Below are 23955 nucleotides of genomic sequence, written 5' to 3'. Positions count from 1 at the left end.
AATCTAGAGCATCCCAAACATGCTCATTGGATGAAATGTCTGGTGAGCATGGAAGAACGGAGACATTTTCAGCTTCCAGGAATTGTGTACAGATCCTTGTGACATTGGCCATACATCATTTCATTGAAACATGAGGTGAGGGCGTCGGTTGAATGGCACAACAATGCGCCACAGGATCTTGACACGGTATCACTGTGCATTCAAACTACTATCGATAAAATATCATTGTTCATTGTTAGTAGCTTATGCCTGCCCATAACCCCACCGCCACCATGGGGCACTCTGTTCACAAAGTTGACATCTGCAAACCACTCGCCCACACAACGCCATACACACTGCCTGCCATCTACCTGGTGCAGTTGAAACCGGGATTAATCCGTGAAGAGCACACTTCTCCAGCTTGCCAATAGCCATCGAAGGTGAGCATTTGCCCAATGAAGTCGGTTAAGACGCCGAACTCAGCTTCCCTGAGATGGTTTATGACAGTTTGTGTAGAAATTCTTTGGTTGTGTAAAGCCACAGTTTCATTAGCTGTCCGGGTGGTTGGTCTCAGATGACCCCGCAAGTGAAGAAGCCGGATGTGGCGGTCCTGGGCTTGCGTGGTTACACGTGGTCTGCGTTTGTGAGGCCGGAGGGACATACTGCCAAATTCTCTAAAACTCCATTGGAGGTGGCTTATTGTAGAGAAATGGACATTCAGTTATCTGGAAACAGCTCTGGTGGACATGTCTGCAGTCAGCATGCCAATTGGCACGCTCCCTCAAAACTTGAGACATCTGTGGCATTGTGTTGTGACAAAACTGCACATTTTATTCCCCTGGACAAGGTGCATCTGTGTAATGATCATGTTTTTTAATCAGCTTCTTGATATGACACACCTGTCAGGTGGATGGATTATCTTGGCAAAGTAGACATGCTCTCTAACAGGGATGTAAACAAATTTGTGCACAAAACGTAAGAGAAATACGCTTTTGGAACATTTCTGGAATATTTTATTTCGGCTCATGAAACATGGGACACACATTTCACATGCTGCGTTTATATTTTTGTTCAGTATATTTGCAAAGTAGCAAGAAATTAGTAAGTCATTGAAAAGTTGCTAATTAGCTAAAGTTGTCAGTGCTGAGATATCATATCATACTATTTTGAGTGTCCCAGATTTAAGTTACTATGTTACGTCTAGTCTATGACCAGGCTGGGTTGGCCATGGTCAGGCTTACAACTCAAATCTTCACATCTGTCATTGTCTCTCCCCTGCCAGGCTCTCAGCCCAGATTTGACTCTGGACTTCACTGTTGATTAGATTTTTCATCTATCCCGCTCCTTCCCTCTGTATCTACACATCTATCCATCCATCTGACTGGAGTGATGTAAGTGTTGAATAAAGGAAAGTTGCTAGCAGTCTGAGGCTTGTATTCTATCCACTACTGCTGTCCAATAGCCTCTGTACGGTTTCCTTACACTCAGTTCACCACGCGACATGTGTGGGGCGTTTCCACACGTGCAAAAGCCTCAAAACACACTTGCACTGCTGCTTAAGTGACCCTTCCATGGTCGCCACAGCGAACTTAACGCCGTTTAACCAACAATACAGAGAATTGCATTGAGTGAGCTATGTTGGGTTGTTTGTGGTTGTTTGATGTTTTATCAGATACATTCACTTCCTGTCTCAGTATGATGGTGGCCCATGCAAAGATGCAGCCATTTGTATGGTAATGTAGAAACAGAGAAAGGTAGAGGACTCTGCCTGCCTGTATGTAAGCACCCTGCACTAGACAGCTGACATATGCAGTTATTGAATCTCCAACGATTCACTGAAAATGTGAGTGCTGCGGGGTTTGAATAGGAAAATACTGTGTGGGTGTGTTGGCCCTGCATGCTCTGGTGAGAATCCGAGGATTTCTACTATTTGGGTGTCTGTTAGTGGGGACTGTTATATTTTAGCTTCTCTCTCCCAAACTCTCTTTAAATTTTAATATATTTAAAAAATCACCCACTCCCAACCACACAAAATGTGACACGTTTATAACCTAAACATTAGGCTTTTAGATTTGCCAATAAGTGTTCTCGTCTTAAACACAGGCATTTAGAATTGCAAATTAAACATGTTAGTCATCTTTTTCCAGTGAGTTTCCAACCAGGAGAAAACCTATATCTCCTAACATACTGTCTAGATTAGGCACGTGCGTCCACGTGTGTCATTGAGCACATGTTGATTTTGTACATCCACACTAGATGCGATCCAGACACACAGGTTGAAATATCAAAACGAACTCTGAACCAACTGTTTTCATTTGGGGACAGGTCGAAACAAACACTCGTGGACATTTAGCTAGCTACTGTAGCTTGCTGTTGCGAGCTAGTTTGACCTGGGATATAAACATTGGGTTGTTATTTCAGTGAATTATTCTGGATCTTCGTATAATTTTGACCAATTTTGTGACCCGTTTCAGGAAACTAGGTGTATGTCGTAGGTCACTACTTCACAGGAGAGATGTTTGAACGTAAACTTTCAAAAAAAATCTAAATGCATTTTTTGGCAGAAATGCTTTCTCAAACATGTGGATTTTCATGTGCCTAAATAACAAACTTGAATGCCATCTGTAAATAAGAATAAAATGGTTACATTTTGAGACTAGTTGGTTTAGCCACAGAAAAGATCAGTAACCTTCCCGCTAGCCATGATTGGCTGAGATAATGAGTGGGCTGGACATGCCGAGAGATGAGTTTGGATTGGTCTGCCATATAGCACGCGTCTGTCTATTTGAGCTGGTCAGTATGTCTGGTTAACTACAAGCAACATCGGCAGGTCTCATTGCCAACAATATCAAAGCAGGCATTGTGATGTAGAACAATAGGCTGGGTATAGAAGGTTCGAATGGCGAGTTGATGCCACGGTGCTCAATAGAGCTAATAGGAGCTGGCAGGGTGAAAAATGCAGCCAAAATAAGGCATGTTTTTTCATGATTACTTCAAAACTACAGCAAGCAGCTGGGACATATGGTAATATTATGAAACTGGACTCCATGTCGGATGCAATGAACTAGTTTTTAGGAAGAAATGTCATGTGTCCAGCCTACTAGCGAGCCAGACAGCTAATGTAAGCTAGCTAGCTAACAGTATATTTTAACTTAAAATTAAAATACTAAAATTAGAAAGGTGTAATATCTGAAAATGTAGCTAGCTAGACTATCTTACTCGTCGCTCCGTGATCAATTTGATCGTTTATTAACGTTTACTAATACCTAAAGTTGGATTACAGAAGTAGTTTGAAGTGTTTTGTCGAAGTTTATAGGCAACTTTATTAATTTTAAAAAATAACGTTGCGTTTAGAAACTGTGTTTTTTCCTGGATCACACAGTCTTCATAAATGGACATTTTGGGTATACAAGGACCGATTTAATCAAAACAAATACCCAATTGTGATGTTTATGGGACATATAGGAGTGCCAACAAAGAAGCTCGTCAAAGGTAATGAATGTTTTATATTTTATTTCTGTGTTTTGTGTAGCACCAGCTACGCTAATTATTTTGTTTACGTCCCCTTCAGGTATTTCGGGGTGTTGCATGCTATCAGATAATAGCTTCTCATGCTTTCGCCGAAAAGCATTTTAAAAATCTGACTTGTTGGCTAGATTCACAACGAGTGTAGCTTCAATTGAGTACCCTGCATGTGTGTTTTAATGAACGTTTGAGTTTTAACGAGTGCTATTAGCATTTGGCGTAGCACATTTGCATTTATTGTTGGCAAGGTGGGACGCTAGCGTGTCGGGTGGGCCAGAGAGGTTAAAATGTAAACAACAACAAAAAATTACTCATGGAACTCTGAGGTCATCCCATTGTTTCATATAGGCAAATAAAGGTATGTCTGTCTATTTTGCCAAATATCTCGCAATGTGTAAATTTAGATTTTCTTCTCCAAATTGGACACCATTTTAATCATGAGAATCTCCTCTTTCTAAATATGTAGGGCTGGGCAGCTTACTCCATTGTCATCAAACGCTAGCTCCAAAATACTGTTAGCCCTCCCCATTGTTTTCCTATGGAGAGGCATGTTGGTATATTTAGCAAAATATCTCGCAATGTGTATGTTTAGATTTTTTCTAGTCGGTCACCATTTTAATCGGGATAATCTCCTCTTTCTAATTACATAAGGTTGGCCAGCATACTCTGCTGTCATCAATCGCTAGACCAGAAATACCCTAATTGCTGGACTATTAAGCGCACCTGAATATAAACCGCACCCACTGAATTATTAAAAAATATGTATTTTGTACATAAATAAGCCGCACATGTCTATAAGCCGCAGGTGCCTACCGGTACATTGAAACAAATGAACTTTACACAGCCTTTAAACGAAACACGGCTTGTAACAAAAATAAATAGGCTTTAACGAAACACGGCTTGTAACAAAAATATATAGGCTTTAACGAAACACGGCTTGTAACAAAAATAAATAGGCTTTAACGAAACACGGCTTGTAACAAAAATTAAAACAGTAGCCTACCAAGAAAGTCATTGGTCACTATCTTCCTCCTCCTGTGCACTGAAACCACTGAAGTCATCTCCTTCGGTGTCGGAGTTGAATAGCCTCAGAATTGCTTCATCCGATGTTGGATCGTTTTCATTGTCGCTCTCGTCACTTTCATCCTGAGGCAAATACCCCACTGAGCTCATGCTGCCCCTTCAACACGCAGCAGTCCAGCCTTTCGAAACCCCTTGATGATAGTGGCTTTTTTGACAATGCTCCACGCTGTCAGGACCCACTGGCAGACTTGACCATAAGTTGCTCTTCGCATGCGGCCCGTTTTAGTGAAGGATTTCTCCCCACTTGTCATCCATGCCTCCCACTGAACAAGGAGCGCCACCTTAAATGCGCGATTTACACTGATGTCGAGTGGCTGCAAATACTTTGGGCCATCTGCTTTTCTTCCCTCTGAAAGATTTGTTGTCTTTTAGCACTGAGTCAGTTCCTCACGCTGCTGTTTACAAAGTCTTATAATCGACTCATTAAGGCCAAGCTCCCATGCAGCAGCTCTATGTCCTTTTCCAACAGCCAGACCGATCGCCTTCAACTTGAAAGCTGCATCATATGCAATTCTCCGTGTCTTTGCCATGATGAGGGTGACAAAATTACTACCGTAATCAGAATGATGGGAAGTTTGAGTGTGCTCGATTTACGTCACATTATGTGACGGTGCTCATCTTGTGAAAGCGGGAAAAATCCATAAATTAGCCGTGTCATTGTATAAACCGCGAGGTTCAAAGTGTGGGAATAAAGTAGCGGCTTATAGTCCGGAAATTACAGTAGTCAAAAGTTGCAATTTTTTCCCTACTTCCTAATTATGCAGACATAAACACACTTGGAACCATCGATTGTCGGATGTTTACTTTCTACACAAGTTGGTATTTTCCAGTTTCGTTGAAAGAACAGATTGTAGTGGTAAAATAAAAAGGACTACATTTTTTGGTGCCATCTAGGCAAAATGGAATTCTAAGCGTCACTACAGTCAGAAGAGGCTCTGTGATCGTTCCATTTATTTGCTATGGGCTCGCACTAGTGTTCCAGCTTAGCCAACATTCTTTTGCCATTTTTCAGCCTTGGGTGAATTTTGACTTGTTCTATTGTCCAGCCTATCGCTAGCTAACGTTACATGTATGATCTTATTATTTGTATCTCAGAGTCGTTTGCTTGTCTGGTTATAGCTTAATGTTAGCTAGCTAACATTAAACCTGGTTGGGTAGCTACCTGCAGATTCATGAAGGGTAGTAACGTCATGAGTTGGGATTGTGGTTCTTTGTTTACCTAGCTAGCTAGCTACATGTTTTAACAAAATACTCCACTATGCAAGTAACCATTTTGGATGTGTTCGTAAATTCAGTCTGGCCATATACTCTTATTTCAGAGCACTCTCGTCTGAGTGTGTCAGAGCGCAGAATACCTGATGAATTTACGAACGCTCAACATCCGTTGAATATTGCCGGTGTCATCGGCAAAAAAGCATAGTTCAATTGTTGCCAGCAGCACAGTTACAGTCACCAACACTCTGGATAACATGACAACAGCCTAACCAGCTCTGCTAAGGTGAGTAAAATGGTCAGAGTAGGGTGTTCTCTCTCTCATTTGTGTCTGGAAATAGCTAGCAAGGTTGCCAATGTTACCTTTTTAGCTTGGGTGCTTGACTGCCGTTGTGAGGTCAGAACATTCGCATCAACCCTACTCAACAGCCAGAGCGTCCAGTATGCGCTCTGAATGCTCCGAGAGCGAAACGCTCTGAATTTACTAACGGCCAATCTGACAGCACAGTTGCAGTTATCTGGATAACATAACAGCTTAACCAACTCTACTAGGGCGATTACTGTTCAGCGAGCTGTTTTCTCGCTTGTGTCTAGAAGTAGCTAGCAAGTTAGCTTGGGTGTTTGACTGCTGTTGTTCGTACAGAACACTCGGATCACACCTTAAAGAGGTGGGTGGGGCTAAAGCTGAAGAGGGTATGAACAATGCTTAATAGGTGTAGGCAAAGAAGGGCTCTCCAGTAGTAGTACCAAAACAATTCACAGGTCATTTTCTCAAAGGTGAGTTTACAAGTTTATCAACTTTCAAAGCAGAATGACTTTCCCATTGTTCCTCAAATGTAGTGTATGTTATACCATTTTGTAGCTCTGAGTCTCTACTTTGATCCAATGTAAAAAAAACACAATTTCAAATTTTGCTACATAAGACGAATTTGAGTCGGTCGGGCACATTTATAAAACACAGACGAGACAACTAGCACACTCTGTGTCTAAAATGCTAATGCTGCGCATGGCAGTAGCTAAGCCACGTTCATTGATGCTCCCGTCTTAGTAGGGTCCGCTCTGGTCTAACTTTGGGAGTTGAGTAAAGTAATGTCTTATTGTGCTCCTATGACCGATTTGTCGGACCAAACCTCAAATGCAAATAGCATGTGCTTGTTCTCAGAGAGGAAGAAGTGATATTTTGTCTTTGTTGTTGTTGTGCGTGGCAGGGGGAGGGGCTTGGTGTCTGTGTGTGACCAAAAAGACCAAAAAGACAAACACTCATAAAAATGGAAAAACATTTCAACCTCGATTCTTGTCCCCAGCCCTATGTGTCATTTTCATTTAAATTCTAAATGCCTTGGCACGTTTAAAAAGTGTTACAGAAAAGTGTTTATTTAAGTGTTCAGATCCTAAACAATTAAATAAAGAAATTGAATAATGAAAATGCATTAGACTGGACAGTCCGTTGCCCAGAGTCATTACAAGCTGTGTGCTGCTTCTCAGATCCGACACAGATGTAATTCTGAGTGTTGTGTCCATGCAAGTGTTGAATACAAATAGGATTAATATTGTTGTTGATGCATGTCAGTGTTACTGCTAGGGCATTGAAAGTATTTAGCAAACAATTGACCGGATTGGGAAACACTGCCGTGGTCCAAGCTGCAGTGTGTTGGTGGGTGTGAGAGAACTGATGAGAGAGGTCTATGTGTTCCAGTCTTTCTGTCTTCCTGTCAGTCTGAGTGGAGGATGCTGCTCTTATTGCCAGTGAAAAGGGTATACTTTAGGCTCTAATTCCCACATCCCTTCATTAGGAGAGAAAGTGTGTGTGTGTGTGTGTGTGTGTGTGTGTGTGTGTGTGTGTGTGTGTGTGTGTGTGTGTGTGTGTGTGCGTGCGTGCGTGCGTGCGTGCGTGCGTGTGTGTGCGTGTGTGTGCATGTGCCTGCCAACCCCCTAGCTAAGTAGAGAATACAAGATATAAGAGAAGTGAAAGGTCTGTGTGAGCCGGTGTGTGTGTGTACAAATGTGATCATCCAAAAAAGTCCCTTGATTCCCTCTCCAGTCTGTAACTCCATGTCACTAACTCTTCCCAATCACTGACCACTGAAGTAGATAGAGGAGACAGACATTAGCTCTTATTAATATCTCTCCACTGAAAATTAGCCCTGAAAGAAATAGTACTGACCGCCATTGTGTGATACCATGTAAATCCCTATTTCAGGACATGAAAAGAGAAGTCAGGGATTTTATATTACAGAACCTTATCAGACTCTTAGCTCTTAACCAAGAGATTAGCATGGTTCATTATTTCTTTCTTCCTGGGGAAATTTTTTTTTTTGCGAAATTCAGCTTCCTTTTTTAGGCCTATGCAGAGAATTGGAGGAAGGGGGGGGGAAAAGAATAGAATTATAGCGCTAAAAGCTGGCTTTAACACCAAATCTTTATTCCGGGATTTATTCCAGAGGACCTGTATGTACACTACAAAAGTTTTAGAACACCTACTCATTCAAGGGTTTATCTTTATTTTCACTATTCTCTGCATTGTAGAATAATAGTGAAGACATCTAAACTATGAAATAACACATATGGAATCACATAGTATCCAAAAAAGTGTAAAATAAATCAAAATATATTTTATATTTGAGAGTCAAATATTCTTCAAATAGCCACCCTTTGCCTTGATGACAACTTTGCACATTTTTGGCATTCTCTCAACCAACTTCACCTGGAATGCTTTTCCAACAGTTTTGAAGGAGTTCCCACATATGCTGAGCAGTTGATGGCTGCTTTTCCTTTACTCTGAGGTCCGACTCATCCCAAACTATCTCAATTTGGTTGAGGTTGGGGGATTGTAGAGGCCAGGTCATCTGATGCAGCACTCCATCACTCTCCTTCTTGGTAAAATAGCCCTTACACAGCCTGGTGGTACAAGCACTTCACTACACTCGCAATAACATCTAATAACAATGAGTATGTGACCAATGCAGTTTGAGATTTGATGTGTTGGGTCGTTGTCCTGTTGAAAAACAAATGATAGACCCACTTAGACCAAACCAGATGGGATGGCATATCGCTGCAGAATGCTGTGGTAGCCATGCCGATTAAGTGTGCCTCGATTTCTAAATAACTCACAGACAGTGTCACCAGCAAAGCACCTTCACACCATAACACCCCCTCCTCCATGCTTTACGGTGCGAAATACACATGCAGAGATCATCCGTTCACCCACACCGCATCTCACAAAGACATGGCGGTTGGAACCAAAAATCTCCAATTTGGACTCAAGACCAAGGGACAAATTTCCCCCAGTCCATTGCTCGTGTTTCTTGGCCCAAGCAAATCCCAAATCTTGTGGTTTCTTTGCAGCAATTCGACCATGAAGGCCTGATTCACTGCAGTCTCCTCTGAACAGGTGATGTTGAGATGTGTCTGTTACTTGAACTCTGTGAAGCATTTATTTGGGCTGCCATTTCTGAGGCTGGTAACTCTAATGAACTTATCCTCTGCAGCAGAGGTAACGCTGGGTCTTCCATTCCTGTGGCGGTCCTCATGAGAGCCAGTTTCATCATAGCGCTTGATGGTTTTTTGCGACTGCACTTTCCCATATTGACTGACCTCCATGTCTTAAAGTAATGATGGACTGTCGTTTCTCTTTGCCTATTTGAGCTGTTCTTGCCATAATATGGACTTGTTCTTTTACCAAATAGGGCTATCTTCTGTATACCACCTCTACCTTATCACAACACAACTGATTGGCTCAAATGCATTAAAATGAAATACATTCCACAAATTCACTTTGAAGAAGGCACAACTGTTAATTGAAATGCATTCCAGGTGAATAGCTCATGAAGTTGGTTGAGAGAATGCCACGTTTGTGCAAAGCAGTCATCAAGGCAAAGGGTGGCTATTTGAAGGCTCTCAAATATATCATATATTTGGATTTGTTTAACACTTTTTTGGTTACTACATGTGTTATTTCATAGTTTACATGTCTCACTATTATTCTACAATGTAGAAAATAGTGAAAATAAAGAAAAACCCTTGAATGCATAGGTGTTCTAAAACATTTGACCAGTAGTGTACGTACATTTGATTAGTATACAATTTCCAGATCTGTGTCAGTGGATGTGTGCGTTTCATTAAAGTTCCTCCTCCTCTTCTGTAGAGGTGGAGTTCAGCCCTAGACCAGCATGATGCTGGATAAAAGAGATTATCCACAGACGCAATAAAGCCTACATGCTTGGACATGCTTAAACATGCTTTGGTAGACAGCAAGAGAGAAATAGCATGGTTAGAGAGGATTCTTCAGGCTAGAGGTCTGCGTAGGACTGATTTCTTCGTCCCGCTCCCGACCACACCCGCCGCTTTTCATACCACTCCCACTGGCTTTCTGTTCAACACCCACCCGCTCCAGACCGCACCCGCCGCTTTTCATACCACTCCCACTGGCTTTCTGTTCAACACCCACCCGCTCCAGACCGCACCCGCCGCTTTTCATACCACTCCCACTGGCTTTCTGTTCAACACCCACCCGCTCCCGACCGCACCCACCGCTTTTCATACCACTCCCACTGGCTTTCTGTTCAACACCCACCCGCTCCAGACCGCACCCGCCGCTTTTCATACCACTCCCACTGGCTTTCTGTTCAACACCCACCCGCTCCCGACCTCACCCGCCGCTTTTCATACCACTCCCACTGGCTTTCTGTTCAACACCCACCCGCTCCAGACCGCACCCGCCGCTTTTCATACCACTCCCACTGGCTTTCTGTTCAACACCCACCCACCCGCTCCCGACCGCACCCACCGCTTTTCATACCACTCCCACTGGCTTTCTGTTCAACACCCACCCGCTCCCGACCGCACCCGCCGCTTTTCATACCACTCCCACTGGCTTTCTGTCCGACACCCACCCGCTCCCGCAAGAACTGGTCGTAAACCCAACCGCAGTCCCGCAATGATATTTTAGGCGTAAGCTATGTGACACAGCTAGCGTGCCAGCCATGGTACAAGCAATGTTTTTCCATATAGGCAATATCAAAATGTCCAAAAATAAATGAAGAAATAGGTATAATAATATGGGTCAGCAATGTTTTTTTTCAATGCACTGCAGTAAACTTTAGCCTAATTATATTTAGGAAGTACATTTCCTTGAAAGATAACTCCCTGTGCTTCTCTGCCCATGCATAGTCTACTCTTATTTAATTGAGACCACACGTGCACCTGATCTCGCACGTATGGCTACTGAACTTGAAGCAGCAACAATGATGAGAGAGGACACTTGCACTCTGACCGCCCGCTCCCGCCTGCTGCTTGAAAAATCTCTGTCGGGACCTGCGGGTCCCACCAAGGTAGTAAAGCTGCTGTAAAATGGTGTGCTGCTATAGTACCGTGTTGGGCTGCAGTGACTGGAATTATCTATGGTTCTGAACAGTGTGGGGCTGTAAGGGAGTGGTGTTGTACAGCTTGGCGTTCTAGTGAGTGGAGCTTGTAGGGCTATCCATGGTGGTGAGCAGTTTATTATCTAGGGACAGGTGAGTAGTTTTACCTGTCCCCCTATCACTCTCCTTCCCATGATGTATCTGTCAGTGTGTGTGTGTGTGTGTGTGTGTGTGTGTGTGTGTGTGTGTGTGTGTGTGTGTGTGTGTGTGTGTGTGTGTGTGTGTGTGTGTATCTGTCACTGTGTGTGTGTGTGTGTGTGTGTGTGTGTGTGCGTGCGTGCGTATGTGCGCGTGTTTGTGTGTGTAAAAGTGATCCTCCAAAAAAAGTCTCTTGATTTCCTCTCCTTTAACTCCATGTCACTAACTCCACCCAATCACTGCCCACTGAAGTAGATAGAGGAGACAGACATTAGCTCTTATTAATATCTCTCCACTGAAGATTAGCCCTGAAAAAAATAGTACTGACCGCCATTGTGTGATACCATGTAAATCCCTATTTCAGGACATGAAAAGAGAAGTCAGGGATTTCTATTACCGAACCTTATCAGACTCTTAGCTCTTAACCAAGAGATTAGCATGGTCATTTTTTTCTTTCTGCTTGGAATTTGTTTTGGGGGGATGAAATCCAGCTTCCTGTTTTAGTCCAATGAAGAGAACTTTGAAAAAATACAAACTTGAATTACAGAGCTAAAATCTGCCTTTAGCCCAAATCTTTTTTCCAGGCTTTTTCCCAGAAGACCTGTATGTACGTACATTTGACTTATAGACAATTTCAAGACCTGGGTCAGATCTGTGTCAGTGTATCTGTAGGTTATATTAAAGTTCTATAGATGTGGAGCTCAGCCATAGACCAGCATGACCCTGGGTAATAAAGCCTACATGCTTGGAAATGCTTGAACATGCTTTTGTAGACAGCAAGAGAGAAAGTGCATGTTTACGGAGGATTCATCAGGCCACCAAGGGAGGAAAGCTGCTGTGAATTGGTGTGCTGCTATAGTGTGGGGCTGCAGTGACTGGAGCTTTGAGTGGATCTGCCCATGGTTTTGACAAGCGTGGCGCTGTAGGAAATGGAGCTGCCCATGGTTCTGACCAATGTACGACCAGTGTGGGGCTATAGGAAATGGAGCTGCCCATGGTTCTGAATAGCATGGCGCTGTACGAAATGGAGCTGTCCATGGCTCTGAAGAGTGTGGCGCTGTAGGGAGGGGTGCTTTCCATGGTGCTGAGCAGTGGTGCTGTGCAAGCCACAAACCCTGTGGTCCCAGGATCTCACTCCCTCAAAACGATAATGTTTGTTATTGGGCCCCAGTGGCCCTTGTTGGCAACCAGCAAGTTAAATATGCAGACCCTGTGTGTGCATGTGTGTGAGTGCATGTGTGTTTGTGTGTGTGAGAGAGAATGTATGTGAGAGTGCCTGCGTGCCTGTGTGTGTGTGCGCGCGCATGCGCGCTTGCTTATGTCCCTGTGCATGTGCGTGTGTGTGTCTCTCTCTACACTAGCCGCCAGGTTGTATATCCAGGTCCATTAACAACGTGACAGGAGGGGTTAGCTTGATAGACATGTTTATTGTTCCTCTGACAAGCAAAGCTAATGAGCCCCACAGAGCAGTGCTATAGGCCGGCAGCATTACACTAGCATCAGAGGACGAGCACCAACATCACCTACTGTCACTGGCCATTTAGAGTAGGGCCACACACACACGCACACACACACACACACACACACACACACACACACACACACACACACACACACACACACACACACACACACACACACAGCCCATCTCATGCTCTCCTTATTATGGAGGTGTTTAATACCTGAGGTATTTACCTTTGTCATGATGGCAGGCCAATGATTTACCGTCCCCTCCGCTTACCGTCAGCTAGTGGCGCCAGCGCTAGCTCCGTTAGCCATAATGATACAGCTGATACAAGCAGTCTATTGATGATCTGGACTAATGAGTGTGTGTGAAAGTAAAGGCACTGACTGGCTAATGGGTTAGCTATCAGTGTACTGCCATCAGAGTACTGCTACTCATTCATGTCCTTCACTCCCCCTACATCCTCAGATGTTCCTTAAGAGTTCAATTTGCATTGAATATTGAATAAAGGTTGCCATAGCAAAATGCCTAGACATGCTGTACAACATCAGATACATTTAAATTCATGTAGTGCTGCAAAAAGATCTCACAGTGTTACCGATTTGACTTCAGATTTGGACATTTAACCAGTTTTCTCCTAATGTCAAATTTTGTTGATCCAAACATAACATTTCTCAGTGTAGGTTTTGACAGGGTTAAAACATTCTTTCCGACCGGTTACATTAAAAAGGGCCAACGTTGGCAAGGGGCATGGCATTGGGCGCAGTCAGCGTGGATGAATTAAAATAAAATAACAATTAGGCCTACATTTTTTACATTTTTATAATTATTATTAATTTTTGCATTTTTAAACCAATTTCCTGCAATTCTCTGAACTTTTCCATGGAGCCGAGATACATTTTTGTAGCTTTATAGCTAATTTCCTGCAATTCTGCACATTTTGCCATGGAAGCTGAGAGAACATTTTGCTTAAAAAAAAAGATTTTCCTGCAATTCTATGCAGTTTCCATGTGTTCTTTGGCTCAAACTTAATAACAAAATAAATACTGTTAAATCATTGTTTTTGGACTGTTCAATTCCCCTGACTATTTAGCTTTTATTTTGGTGATTGTTAGTTCTCAATCATCATACTATTACATCATATGTAGGCCCATTGTCTTTTCTACATACTTTACATTTGATTTTAGTCGTTTTAGTTTATACTGAAAGCTTTTTTCCATACATTTTTGGACGTAGACAGTTTGGATAAACACATCCCTGAAGGGTTAATGTTTGGGAAAGGGTTAAAAAATGTTGTAAAAATGTAGGTACTTACCAGAAAAGTATCTTTGACTGTGTTTTAACTCCCTGTTTCCTGAGTGACCTGGTGACTGCACTGTTGACAGGATTTCAATATTGTATTTCTTCCGTGGCACCCGGTCAGGATTTGAACACGTCTCATTCTGTTCAGAACAGCAACGAACCCTCTCCGCAAAATGTCCTCCATTTTGTGAGCAGGATGGGGAGCAGAGAGAGGCGGTGTTTCAAGTCGAGAGCCAGAGGAATTTTGACATTCTCTTTAATGCTACTCCCAGACACTCATTACCATAACGGTTCTTGCATAATGGTTCTTTGCAGTTCAGAAAAGGGTTCTTTCTTCTTTTAGTTATAACTCAAATGTATTTAGGGGTGTGGTTTGCTCAAAGCCCTTTTTGTGAAACAATGAGTGAGTGTCATTCCAGTTTATCTAATCTGTTGTGTTTTGTGATTACATGTTAAATGTGACTATGGACAGTGACAGTGTCTTGTGAAAGACTCAAGTACAGTATGGCCTTGTATCAATTGAGAACTGTTTCCAAAATCAGTGGTTCTCAATTCTATCCTTGACTTCTAGGTGTTCCAGAGTTAGAACACCTAATTCAACATGTCAATTTAAACAATAATAACACCTATGGAATTTTAACAATATAATATGGCTAACCAGAATAAAAACCTCTAAATGGTTCTTCGAAAGGATGTACAAAGAACCTTTGATATGAACGAAGGTCCTTTATAGAACCATTCTCCATAAAGGGACTGTAAATAACCATTCAAAAAAATTCTACAGCGCATAAAAAGGGTTGTAACCGTAGCGTAAACACTTTTGTGTGCTATATATAGAACCTTAGAAAAGGGTTATTTATAGTACTAAACCGGTTCCATTTTGAACCATATGAGCATGATTCTTTATAGAACCTTCAAAAAAAGGTTCCATATAGCCCCAAAAAGGGATCCGCTATGCTGTTACGAACATGGAAGTGATTGCATGTCATGGCTGTAATGGGCTCAATGGAATACATTGTCTTTCCGTTGCATCAATAAGAACGGTAAAGCTTAGTCTGGCATTTAACTCATCTTCTCAACACTTACATCAACAGAAAGAGAAGAAGGATAACATTAATTTGATGGGTGTTCATTTTTTGTGGAATTGAAAAAGGTTATCATTTAATACAGTTGAAATGAGATGCACTGAAATGAAAGTAACTTCCAACAATGAACACTCGGATTATCGTGATATTATGTCTGATTTCACATACAATGTATAGTATGTACAGATAGGTGTAATCTAGAGCCAAGCATGTTGATTTTTAATCCCAGGATATCCTGCTATTGACAAACTTGAATTATGCAACAGAACGTGACAACAACAGTAATTAATGAGGCAGTCCAGACAGCACCGGTGAGTGCAGGTAGGCCTAGACAGAGCAAGTTATTGGTGGTTGCAGCCCTGTTCCACCCCTTTATGTTAATTTATTCATATTTGCAAAAATACACCCACATATTTATGCAAATTAGACACCTATCATGTTCTTTATTTTTTAACACAAAACTATACCTGATACCATTAGAAAATGTATATATGCATTCTAAGAAAATAAAAGTGAAATTTGACAGTAAATTGTAAAGATGAATTCCCACCAAAATCCCTAAAATCCATTCATTATTTGTCCCTGCCAATAAAATGTTTTATCTGCTATAATTCAGTAAATCTGATGGATTTAAACAATTATACAAGTTTGGAGTATCTTCATCCATTATCCAACTGTTGCATTTAGTAGAATAAACAATAAATACTTTTAACAATTTTGATGAACGTTGGCACTGTATACATGATGTGTGTGTGGGCATAGTCTCTGTGTATGTCTTTACTTACAGCAACATCCTCTAATGCACTCTCCTCCAGGCAGAGCTTTACTGGTTCCTGTTGTCCGTGGTAGAGGAGGGTCTAATTGTGTAGTGTCTCCTCTCTTCTCAGACCCCCGAGGCCCAGAGCTCTGCCCTGATCTCTACCCTCTTCAACCCCAAATAAAACCACCGGAACGGCCCATAGTCAACGCATAACCCTGTTCCTTCCAGGGCTGCTGTCACCTTAATTAGCCGGTATACACAGCTGAGAAACTACACTAAGTACATGTTATCTATTGGTGGATAGGTGGTGGTTTACAGGTGGGCTGATTGGTGATTAGCTGACTGAAGGAGGAAAGGAAGGAGGGAGAGGAGAGGAGGGAAGGAGGGAAAGAAGTGAAAGTGAGAGGAAATGACTGTATGGAAGGCAATGATGAACGGAAGGATTATATGCCTCGCTATATGATTATGTGAGTTAATTATCGAATCAACTGTCATGAAATCCTATTATTCTCTGCATACCAAAATCACACATAAAGGATCAAAGTAAAAGCACAGGGTGAGTCCTTATAGAGCTATTGAATAATGAATGATAAAGCTCCTAAAGCTAACTCCCGAAGATCAGTCCGCATTTACGCAGGTTATCCCTGGCCAAATCTTCATTCCATCATGTTCAGTCGTCTGAAAAAGGTGAAGTTATCGACAGGTCCTAGAGAACTGGCCGACACATCCCCTCTCCCTCCACACATCACAGCACCTACAGTATGTTCCATCCAGCGGCTAAAGGCCAGCTCATAAATATCCCTGTCCTCTTTTACAGCTTGCCAATAAGAAATGAAAGTGAGGTTAATATGCGGCAACAGACGGCCTGATATATGGGAGGTAGGGGCTATAGGAAGGCAGCGAAGCCAGTGAAGGGTCCTGTTGGGCTATTGACACGGCTGCTTGTGCCTATGTTCAAGGGTGTCGGGTGTTCCCTGCCCTGGTAGCCACTTGCATGGATCAATGGATTGATCATGTACACTCACTCCACACATGGATTTCCTGTCATTTCTCGGAAGGATTTAGCATCTGGAGCGTGGTTGCCGCCCACTTCCTCCCCTTCTCTCCCTCTCTCATCCTCCCTCTCTGAGTCTCACAGGAAAGACATTACTGCCAATTCAATAGTACCTTAAACAAGAGATGACTCTCCAACTCTCTAATGTATTTTCATTGTGTTGTTTTCCCCTCTTCCCCCTCCTGGCAATTTTGCAGGCTGGAGTAATTTGGTTTTGACAGCAGGGCTGGGTTGTAGTGTGTGTATGTGTGTGTAGTATATTGGACAGCAGGTGGTTTTGTTGACTGGTGAAAGATGGCTGGGCTGCAGTGTGTAGTGGAAATGCTCATGTTTAATTCACATCATGCTAAACCGCTCTTACAGATAAACTACAGAAGTTTCACTAAACACTGTCCAGTCCGAGTCCAAAGGGTGTTCAGTGAGTTGAGCAGGTGCAGGAGAAGCCATTTCAGTGAAACACTCTGGGGTTGTACATGGGCTTTAGCTCAGCCAACGCTGCCATTGCTGTCTTGTCAGCCAACATTGTCCTGATTCACACATATGTCCTGGGTTTGATACTTGAACGCTCTTACGGCGGTCATGGAATTTTGAATGACAGTTATTGGTCAGCCTAATGACCGTTATAATCGTTTAAATTGCAAAAACAACAACAACAAATTGAGGTAGGGGGGTGTTACCTAGGTAACCAAAGACTCGTTTGCACTCTGCTTGTTTCAGCGATTAGCAACACCGTTTCATCATGTAAAGAGTCCATGTAACCGCAGAAACGGCCTCAACCACACAATTGCCCGGCCGTACCTCTTCAGTCAGCTGTTTGTTCCACAAACAAAACGAACCCCGGTTATGTCGGTTATTTTATTTTCATGACGGTCTTCATCCATAATCGCCTGTTACACAACTATACTGTAATTGTGCCAGCCCTAGTTGTGCCACCATAAATAACATGTCAACCCTCCACCACTCTCCTCTTTCCAAGTTTCTGAACATGACAACATGACGCCAGTGACCAACAGCTGCCGTACTGTATGTTTGGAAACTTTCCAAGATACACATGGAAAGTGGATTATGCCTCAGAATGAAGTTCCTTTTCACCATGAGACATCAGAAATGTCAAATTCAGCACCACCTTTTTTCCAAAGACACGAGGAGAATCGTAGCCATGATGTATTGCTGCTCTACCAGACTTGATAGTGAGCAATGTGAGTGGTCCCTCGAAGGCAGTGGTTACCAACCAATCGATTGTGATCGAGTGGTCGATCTCCCAAGGCATTCCTGGTTGATCCCCAAACATTTCTGTAAAAAAAACAACGCCAAAGCCTTTTTTTCATTTTGCGCTGTTTGCGGTAGGTGCACTTGATTCAGCAGCCCTTGTGCCCGGAAGCCAAGGTGTTCCCATTTTGAACTATTTCATGTCTAAGGGTAGAACTCCGCCTACACGGCAAGCCCAGACACCAAATCAAGTGCAGCCATAGGCCTACAGCTGGCTAATCAGATATCTCAGATCACTGTGTCTGCACAGCAAAGTTGATACTGAGATTTAAAGTCTTGAACAACCATGACTAGAGAGAGACTCAACCAATACAGCAAAGAGCTGCTGTTTTTATGTGTAAGTTCATGTTAAAAATTGTTATTCATCACTGTCAACACTTTGTCAACACCTTTGTAACCCATAAAATGTGTGTTCTCCCTCCTTCCACTCATGCGACAACCAGCACTGCAGCTGCAATGAATGAGTAGCAAAAGTGTTTCGATAAGCTTGTGTTGTTATTATTAGAGCCTTGAGTATTTTTTAATATCGGGGAAAATGTCACTTTCTCTAGTCATTGGAGTAATAACATAAATTGGTGTATGAGGCAGAAATAATGCAGTGCGACTTGAGTTTTGCCATCAGCTGGAAGACTGTGTAGAAGGAAGGCAGAGAAGGAAGGCAGAGGGGTGGGTGAGAGGCAGCCTCCCCGCTGCTCGCTCCCCTCAGACGGATCATCAGATGTCGGCCATCAGTCCAGCAAAAACAAAAGGAAGCACTATTATGCTCACTTAGCTGTGCCTCATAGGTAATACAACAAATGGTCTATTACCAGTGTGATCATATACCTAATAAAAAATATAGAGAGTTGAAGTCGGAAGTTTACATACACCTACATACACTTTTACATACACAAATTTTTCAACCAATCCACAAATTTCTTGTTAACAAACTATAGTTTTGGCACAAATTACACAAATTACTTGTGTGCATGACACAAGTAATTTTTTCCAACAATTGTTTACAGACTATTTCACTCCACTCCGATCTCGGCAAACCATTTCTGTATGGACCCTGCTTTCTGCACATGGGCATTGTCATGCTGAAACAGGAAAAGGCCTTCCCCAAACTGTTGCCACAACGTTGGAAGCACAGAATCGTCTAGAATATCATTGTATGCTGTAGCATTGAGATTTCCCTTCATTTCCCTAAGGGGCCTAGCCCGTGATTATGAATAACAGCCCCAGACCATTATTCCTCTTCCACCAAACTTTACCTTTGGCACTATGCATTGAGGCAGGTACCGATTGCGGCAAGCTTTCCACCACTCCAGCTGACGTTTGGCATTGCGCATGGTGATCTTAGGCTGCTCGGCCATTGAAACCCATTTCATGAAGCTCCAGATGAACAGTTCTTGTGCTGATGTTGCTTCCGGAGTCAATTTGGAACTCAATACTCTGCAGTCCCCTTCTGTGAGCTTGTGTGAACTACCACTTCACGGCTGAGCCGTTGTTGCTCCTTGCCATTTTCACTTCACAATAACAGGATTTACAATTGACATTGGAAGTTCTAGCAGGGCAGAAACTTGACAAACTGACTTGTTGGAAAGGTGGCATCCTATGACGGTGCCATGTTGAAAGTCACTGAGCTCTTCCATATGGGCCTATGTTTTCGATTGTATACACCTGTCAGCAATGGGTGCGACTGAATCCACTCATTTGAAGGGGTGTCCACATACTTTTGTGGTGTATATGGACATTTCCAATAGTGGAATTCACAGAGTAAAAATGATATTTCTACTGCCTTGTGGAGTTCCTTATGTGATTCTAAATGGAATCCTGGCTGTGATTCTAAGCGGAAATGTGTTAATCCATGTGAATTGCTAGAAACGTTGAAGACATCCTTCCCTCTACACAGGATGAGAGTTCCTGCCGTCAGTGGCCAAGTCTTATATAAGACATCAGTGGGGAGAAAGAGAAAGAGATAGCGAGGGAGGGGGAGAGATGTAGAGAGAGGGACAGAGAGAGAGAGAGAGAGATTAATATAGAGATAGCACTTTCCCTGTAGTGTCATCCTCTCACTGTGTCCTGCCAGTCTTACGGCAGTGCATCGAAGTGCTATCTGATGATGCTAGAGTTTGTTAACTTTGTTCTGATTAAGCCTGGATGACGAAACTGCTCATATCCATTTGCTGCTTGGGGTTCTTCTGGGTGACCTACATACATCCTCAAAAAGTTCTACAGCTGCACCATTGAGAGCATCTTGGCTGGCTGCATCACTGCTTGCCTTGGTATGGCAACAGCATTGCCTTGGATCGCATGGCACTACAAAGGATGGTACAGACAGCCCAGTACATCACTGGGGCCGAACTCCCTGCCATCCAGGACCTCTATATCAGACGGTTTGAAAGGAAGATCTTGAAATGTTTGACAATGAGGACCTTTATCTACTTCCCCAAAGTCAGATGAACTCGTGGATACCGTTTTTATGTCTCTGCTTGCGGTTTGAAGGAAGCAGCTAACTAGCGCTGGCATAATTGCTGAATAGTATTAGCGCAATAACTGGAAGTTTATGGGTATCTGAAAGCATGCTAACAGATACCCATAGACTTCCAGACTTTGTGACAATGCTAGTTAGCATTGGCTCACGAAACTACCTCTAACTTCCTTCATACTGGACACAGAGAAATGGTATCCACAAGTTCATTTAACTCCCCAAATATCCCTTCAAAGACTCCAGCCACCCAAGAAATAGACTGTTCTCTCTGCTTCCGCACGGCAAGCGCTACCGGTGCATCAAGTCTGACACCAACAGGCTCCTGAACAGCTTCTATCCCCAAGCCATAAGACTGCTAAATAGCCAACAAACTGGCTCCACAGACTGAGTTGACCCTAGATTTTTTGCACGGACTCTATGCACGCACACGCACACACGCACCCACACACACACACACACACACACACACACACACACACACACACACACACACTCATCATACACAATATGCTCCCGCTACTCTGTTTATCATACATCATGATAGCTGGTCACCTTACCCCTATACTGCACATATCTATCTATACCACTCCAGTATCCCTCCACATTATAAATATGGTATTGGAACTGACCCTGTATATAGCTTCTTCCTTTCTCATGTTCTTCTTATTTCTGATTTGAATTTCTCATGTTTTTGTTCTATTTTATGTCATTTTCTGTCCTATATAGATATTGATTTCTGCATTGGGTTTAGAGCTTGCAAGAAGGGCATTTCACTATACTTGTGCACGTGCCATTAAAACTTGAAACTTGATAGTTCAAACACGACTGTGTGTGTGTGTGTGTGTGTTTGTGTGTTTTTTTGTGTGTGTCTTTGTGTGTGTGTACTAACTTATTGTGTCCCTATTACATGTGTAATCTACGCTCTCCCATAGGACCGATAATTTACTTCACATCACCATAGAGTAGCCCTAACAAAGACACAACAAAACCCTCCTTAGCCACTCTTATCTCTTTTGCAACACATGCTAACCATTTTGTGTTGCACCTCTTTGTATTTCAATGCCATTGTTTAGTACACATGCTAACCACTTCTGCCCTATTGCATCGCCATCGTTAGCAACACATGCTAACCGTTTTGTCTGTACTTCTCTGTGTGTTGCAGTGCCGTCATTCTGGGGGCTAGTGAACTCAGCTTGGAACCTGTGCTCTGTGGGGAAGAGGCAGTCTCCCGTCAACATCGAGACCAGCCACATGATCTTTGACCCCTTCCTCACGCCCATCCGGCTCAACACGGGAGGACGCAAGGTAAACATACACTCAACAATGGTACTCTCAGAGTGTGTACCAAATTGCACCCTCTTCCTATATTCCTATACAGTGTACTACTTTTGACCAGGGCCTGAGTCTGAAATGGCAACCTATTCCCTATATAGTGCACTGGTCAAAGGTAGTGCTTTACATCTATAATAGGGTGCTATTTCAGACCCAGCATTATTGTCTGGGGTGATGGATGTCGCTGCATTGTCGGTTCCTCACTGCTTTGTTTGGGAAGCCTCGAGTTTGTGGGACTATTGTGTGGTTCTATTATACTGTTGTATGGTTTGTTAGGCAACTAGCCATGTACAGATCTCTGATCAATGTTGCTGGCTTAAACGCTTCACTTTTTTTTTATCCCAGTGAACAAAGTCGGTTGTTTGTCACAGTTTCCTTTTTTACAGAGACAGATGGCATTGGATCAACTCTACATTGTCTGGATATTACCATAATACATATTGGTTCACACACGCAACACAAACACAGTAATATGTTACCGGATAAGAGACCTATACAGGACAAAATATATATTTTATATGAAATCCGTTGTGAGGGAGAACCACAAAACGGCGTAAACACAAACACATATACACAGACACATGAATTAGCCACATAGATATATATTTTCTTAAATTTAATTTGATTTATTTCACCTTTATTTAACCAGGTCGGCCAGTTGAGAACAAGTTCTAATTTACAACTGCGACCTGGCCATGATAAAGCAAAGCAGTACGACAAAAACAACAACACATAGTTACACATAAACAAACATATAGTCAATAACACAATACAGTGATCAGTAAGCTGCTCTGACAACTGAAGCTTAAAGTTAGAGAGGGAGATATAAGACTCCAGTGTCAGTGATTTTTGCAATTCGTTCCAGTCATTGGCAGCAGAGGACTGGAAGGAAAGGCGGCCAAAGTAAGTGTTGGCTTTTGGGATGACCAGTGAAATATACCTGCTGGAGTGCGTACTATGGGTGGGTGTTGCTATGGTGACCAGTGAGCTGAGATGAGGCAGGGCTTTACCTAACAAAGACTTATAGATGACCTGGAGCCAGTGGGTTCGGCGATGAATATGTAGTGAGGGCTAGCCAACGAGAGCATACAGGTCGCAGTGGTGGGTAGTACATGTTTTTTAAATACAAATTTATTTTTTAGCTTTATTTAATTAGGCAAGTCAGTTAAGAACAAATTCAACAAATTTTCAATGACGGCCTAGGAACAGTGGGTTAACTGCCTGTTCAGGGGCAGAACGACAGATTTGTACCTTGTGAGCTCAGGGGTTTGAACTTGCCATCTTCTGGTTACTAGTCGGTTACTAGTCCAAGGCTACCCTGCCGCCCCGTACATGGGGCTTTGGTGACAAAACGGATGGCACTGTGATAGACTACATCCAATTTGCTGAGTAGAGTGTTGGAGGCTATTTTGTAAATTACATCGCCGAAGTCAAGGATGGGTAGGATAGTCAGTTTTACGAGGGTATGTTTGGCAGCATTTTGGATTGGAGATGCTTGATGTGAGTCTGGAAGGAGAGTTTACAGTCTAAACAGACAACTACACTATGTATTTGTAGTTCTCCACATATTCTAGGTCAGAACCGTCCAGAGTAGTGATGCTAGACGGGCGAGGGTGCGGGCAGCAATCAGTTGAAGAGCATGCCACGGAAGGAGTGTTGTATGGCATTGAAGCTTGTTTTGGAGGTTTGTTAGCACAGTGTCCAAAGAAGGGCCAGATGTATACAGAATTGTGTCGTCTGCGTAGAGGTGGATCAGAGAATCACCAGCAGCAAGAGCAACAGCATTGATAAATACAGAGAAAAGAGTACACCCGAGAATTGAACCCTGTGGCACCCCCATAGAGACTGCCAGAGGTCC

The 23955-nt window shown here is 42.8% G+C and overlaps 1 protein-coding gene across 4 annotated transcripts in view; it reads left to right on the top strand.

The window, feature by feature from the left end:
- The window catches only part of LOC135525157 (carbonic anhydrase-related protein 10), a 323072-nt gene that overhangs the window by 119853 nt on the left and 179264 nt on the right, over positions 1 to 23955 (top strand). For all 4 annotated transcript variants that reach the window (XM_064952900.1, XM_064952899.1, XM_064952898.1 and 1 more), the window contains exon 4: positions 21928 to 22070. In XM_064952900.1, the coding sequence (XP_064808972.1) occupies positions 21928 to 22070 (143 nt within the window). The remainder of the gene's footprint in view (positions 1 to 21927; positions 22071 to 23955) is intronic.

Source organism: Oncorhynchus masou, chromosome 31 (genome assembly GCF_036934945.1).
Source record: "Oncorhynchus masou masou isolate Uvic2021 chromosome 31, UVic_Omas_1.1, whole genome shotgun sequence".
Lineage (NCBI taxonomy): Eukaryota > Metazoa > Chordata > Actinopteri > Salmoniformes > Salmonidae > Oncorhynchus > Oncorhynchus masou.
This window is presented reverse-complemented; position numbering and strand designations above follow the sequence as displayed.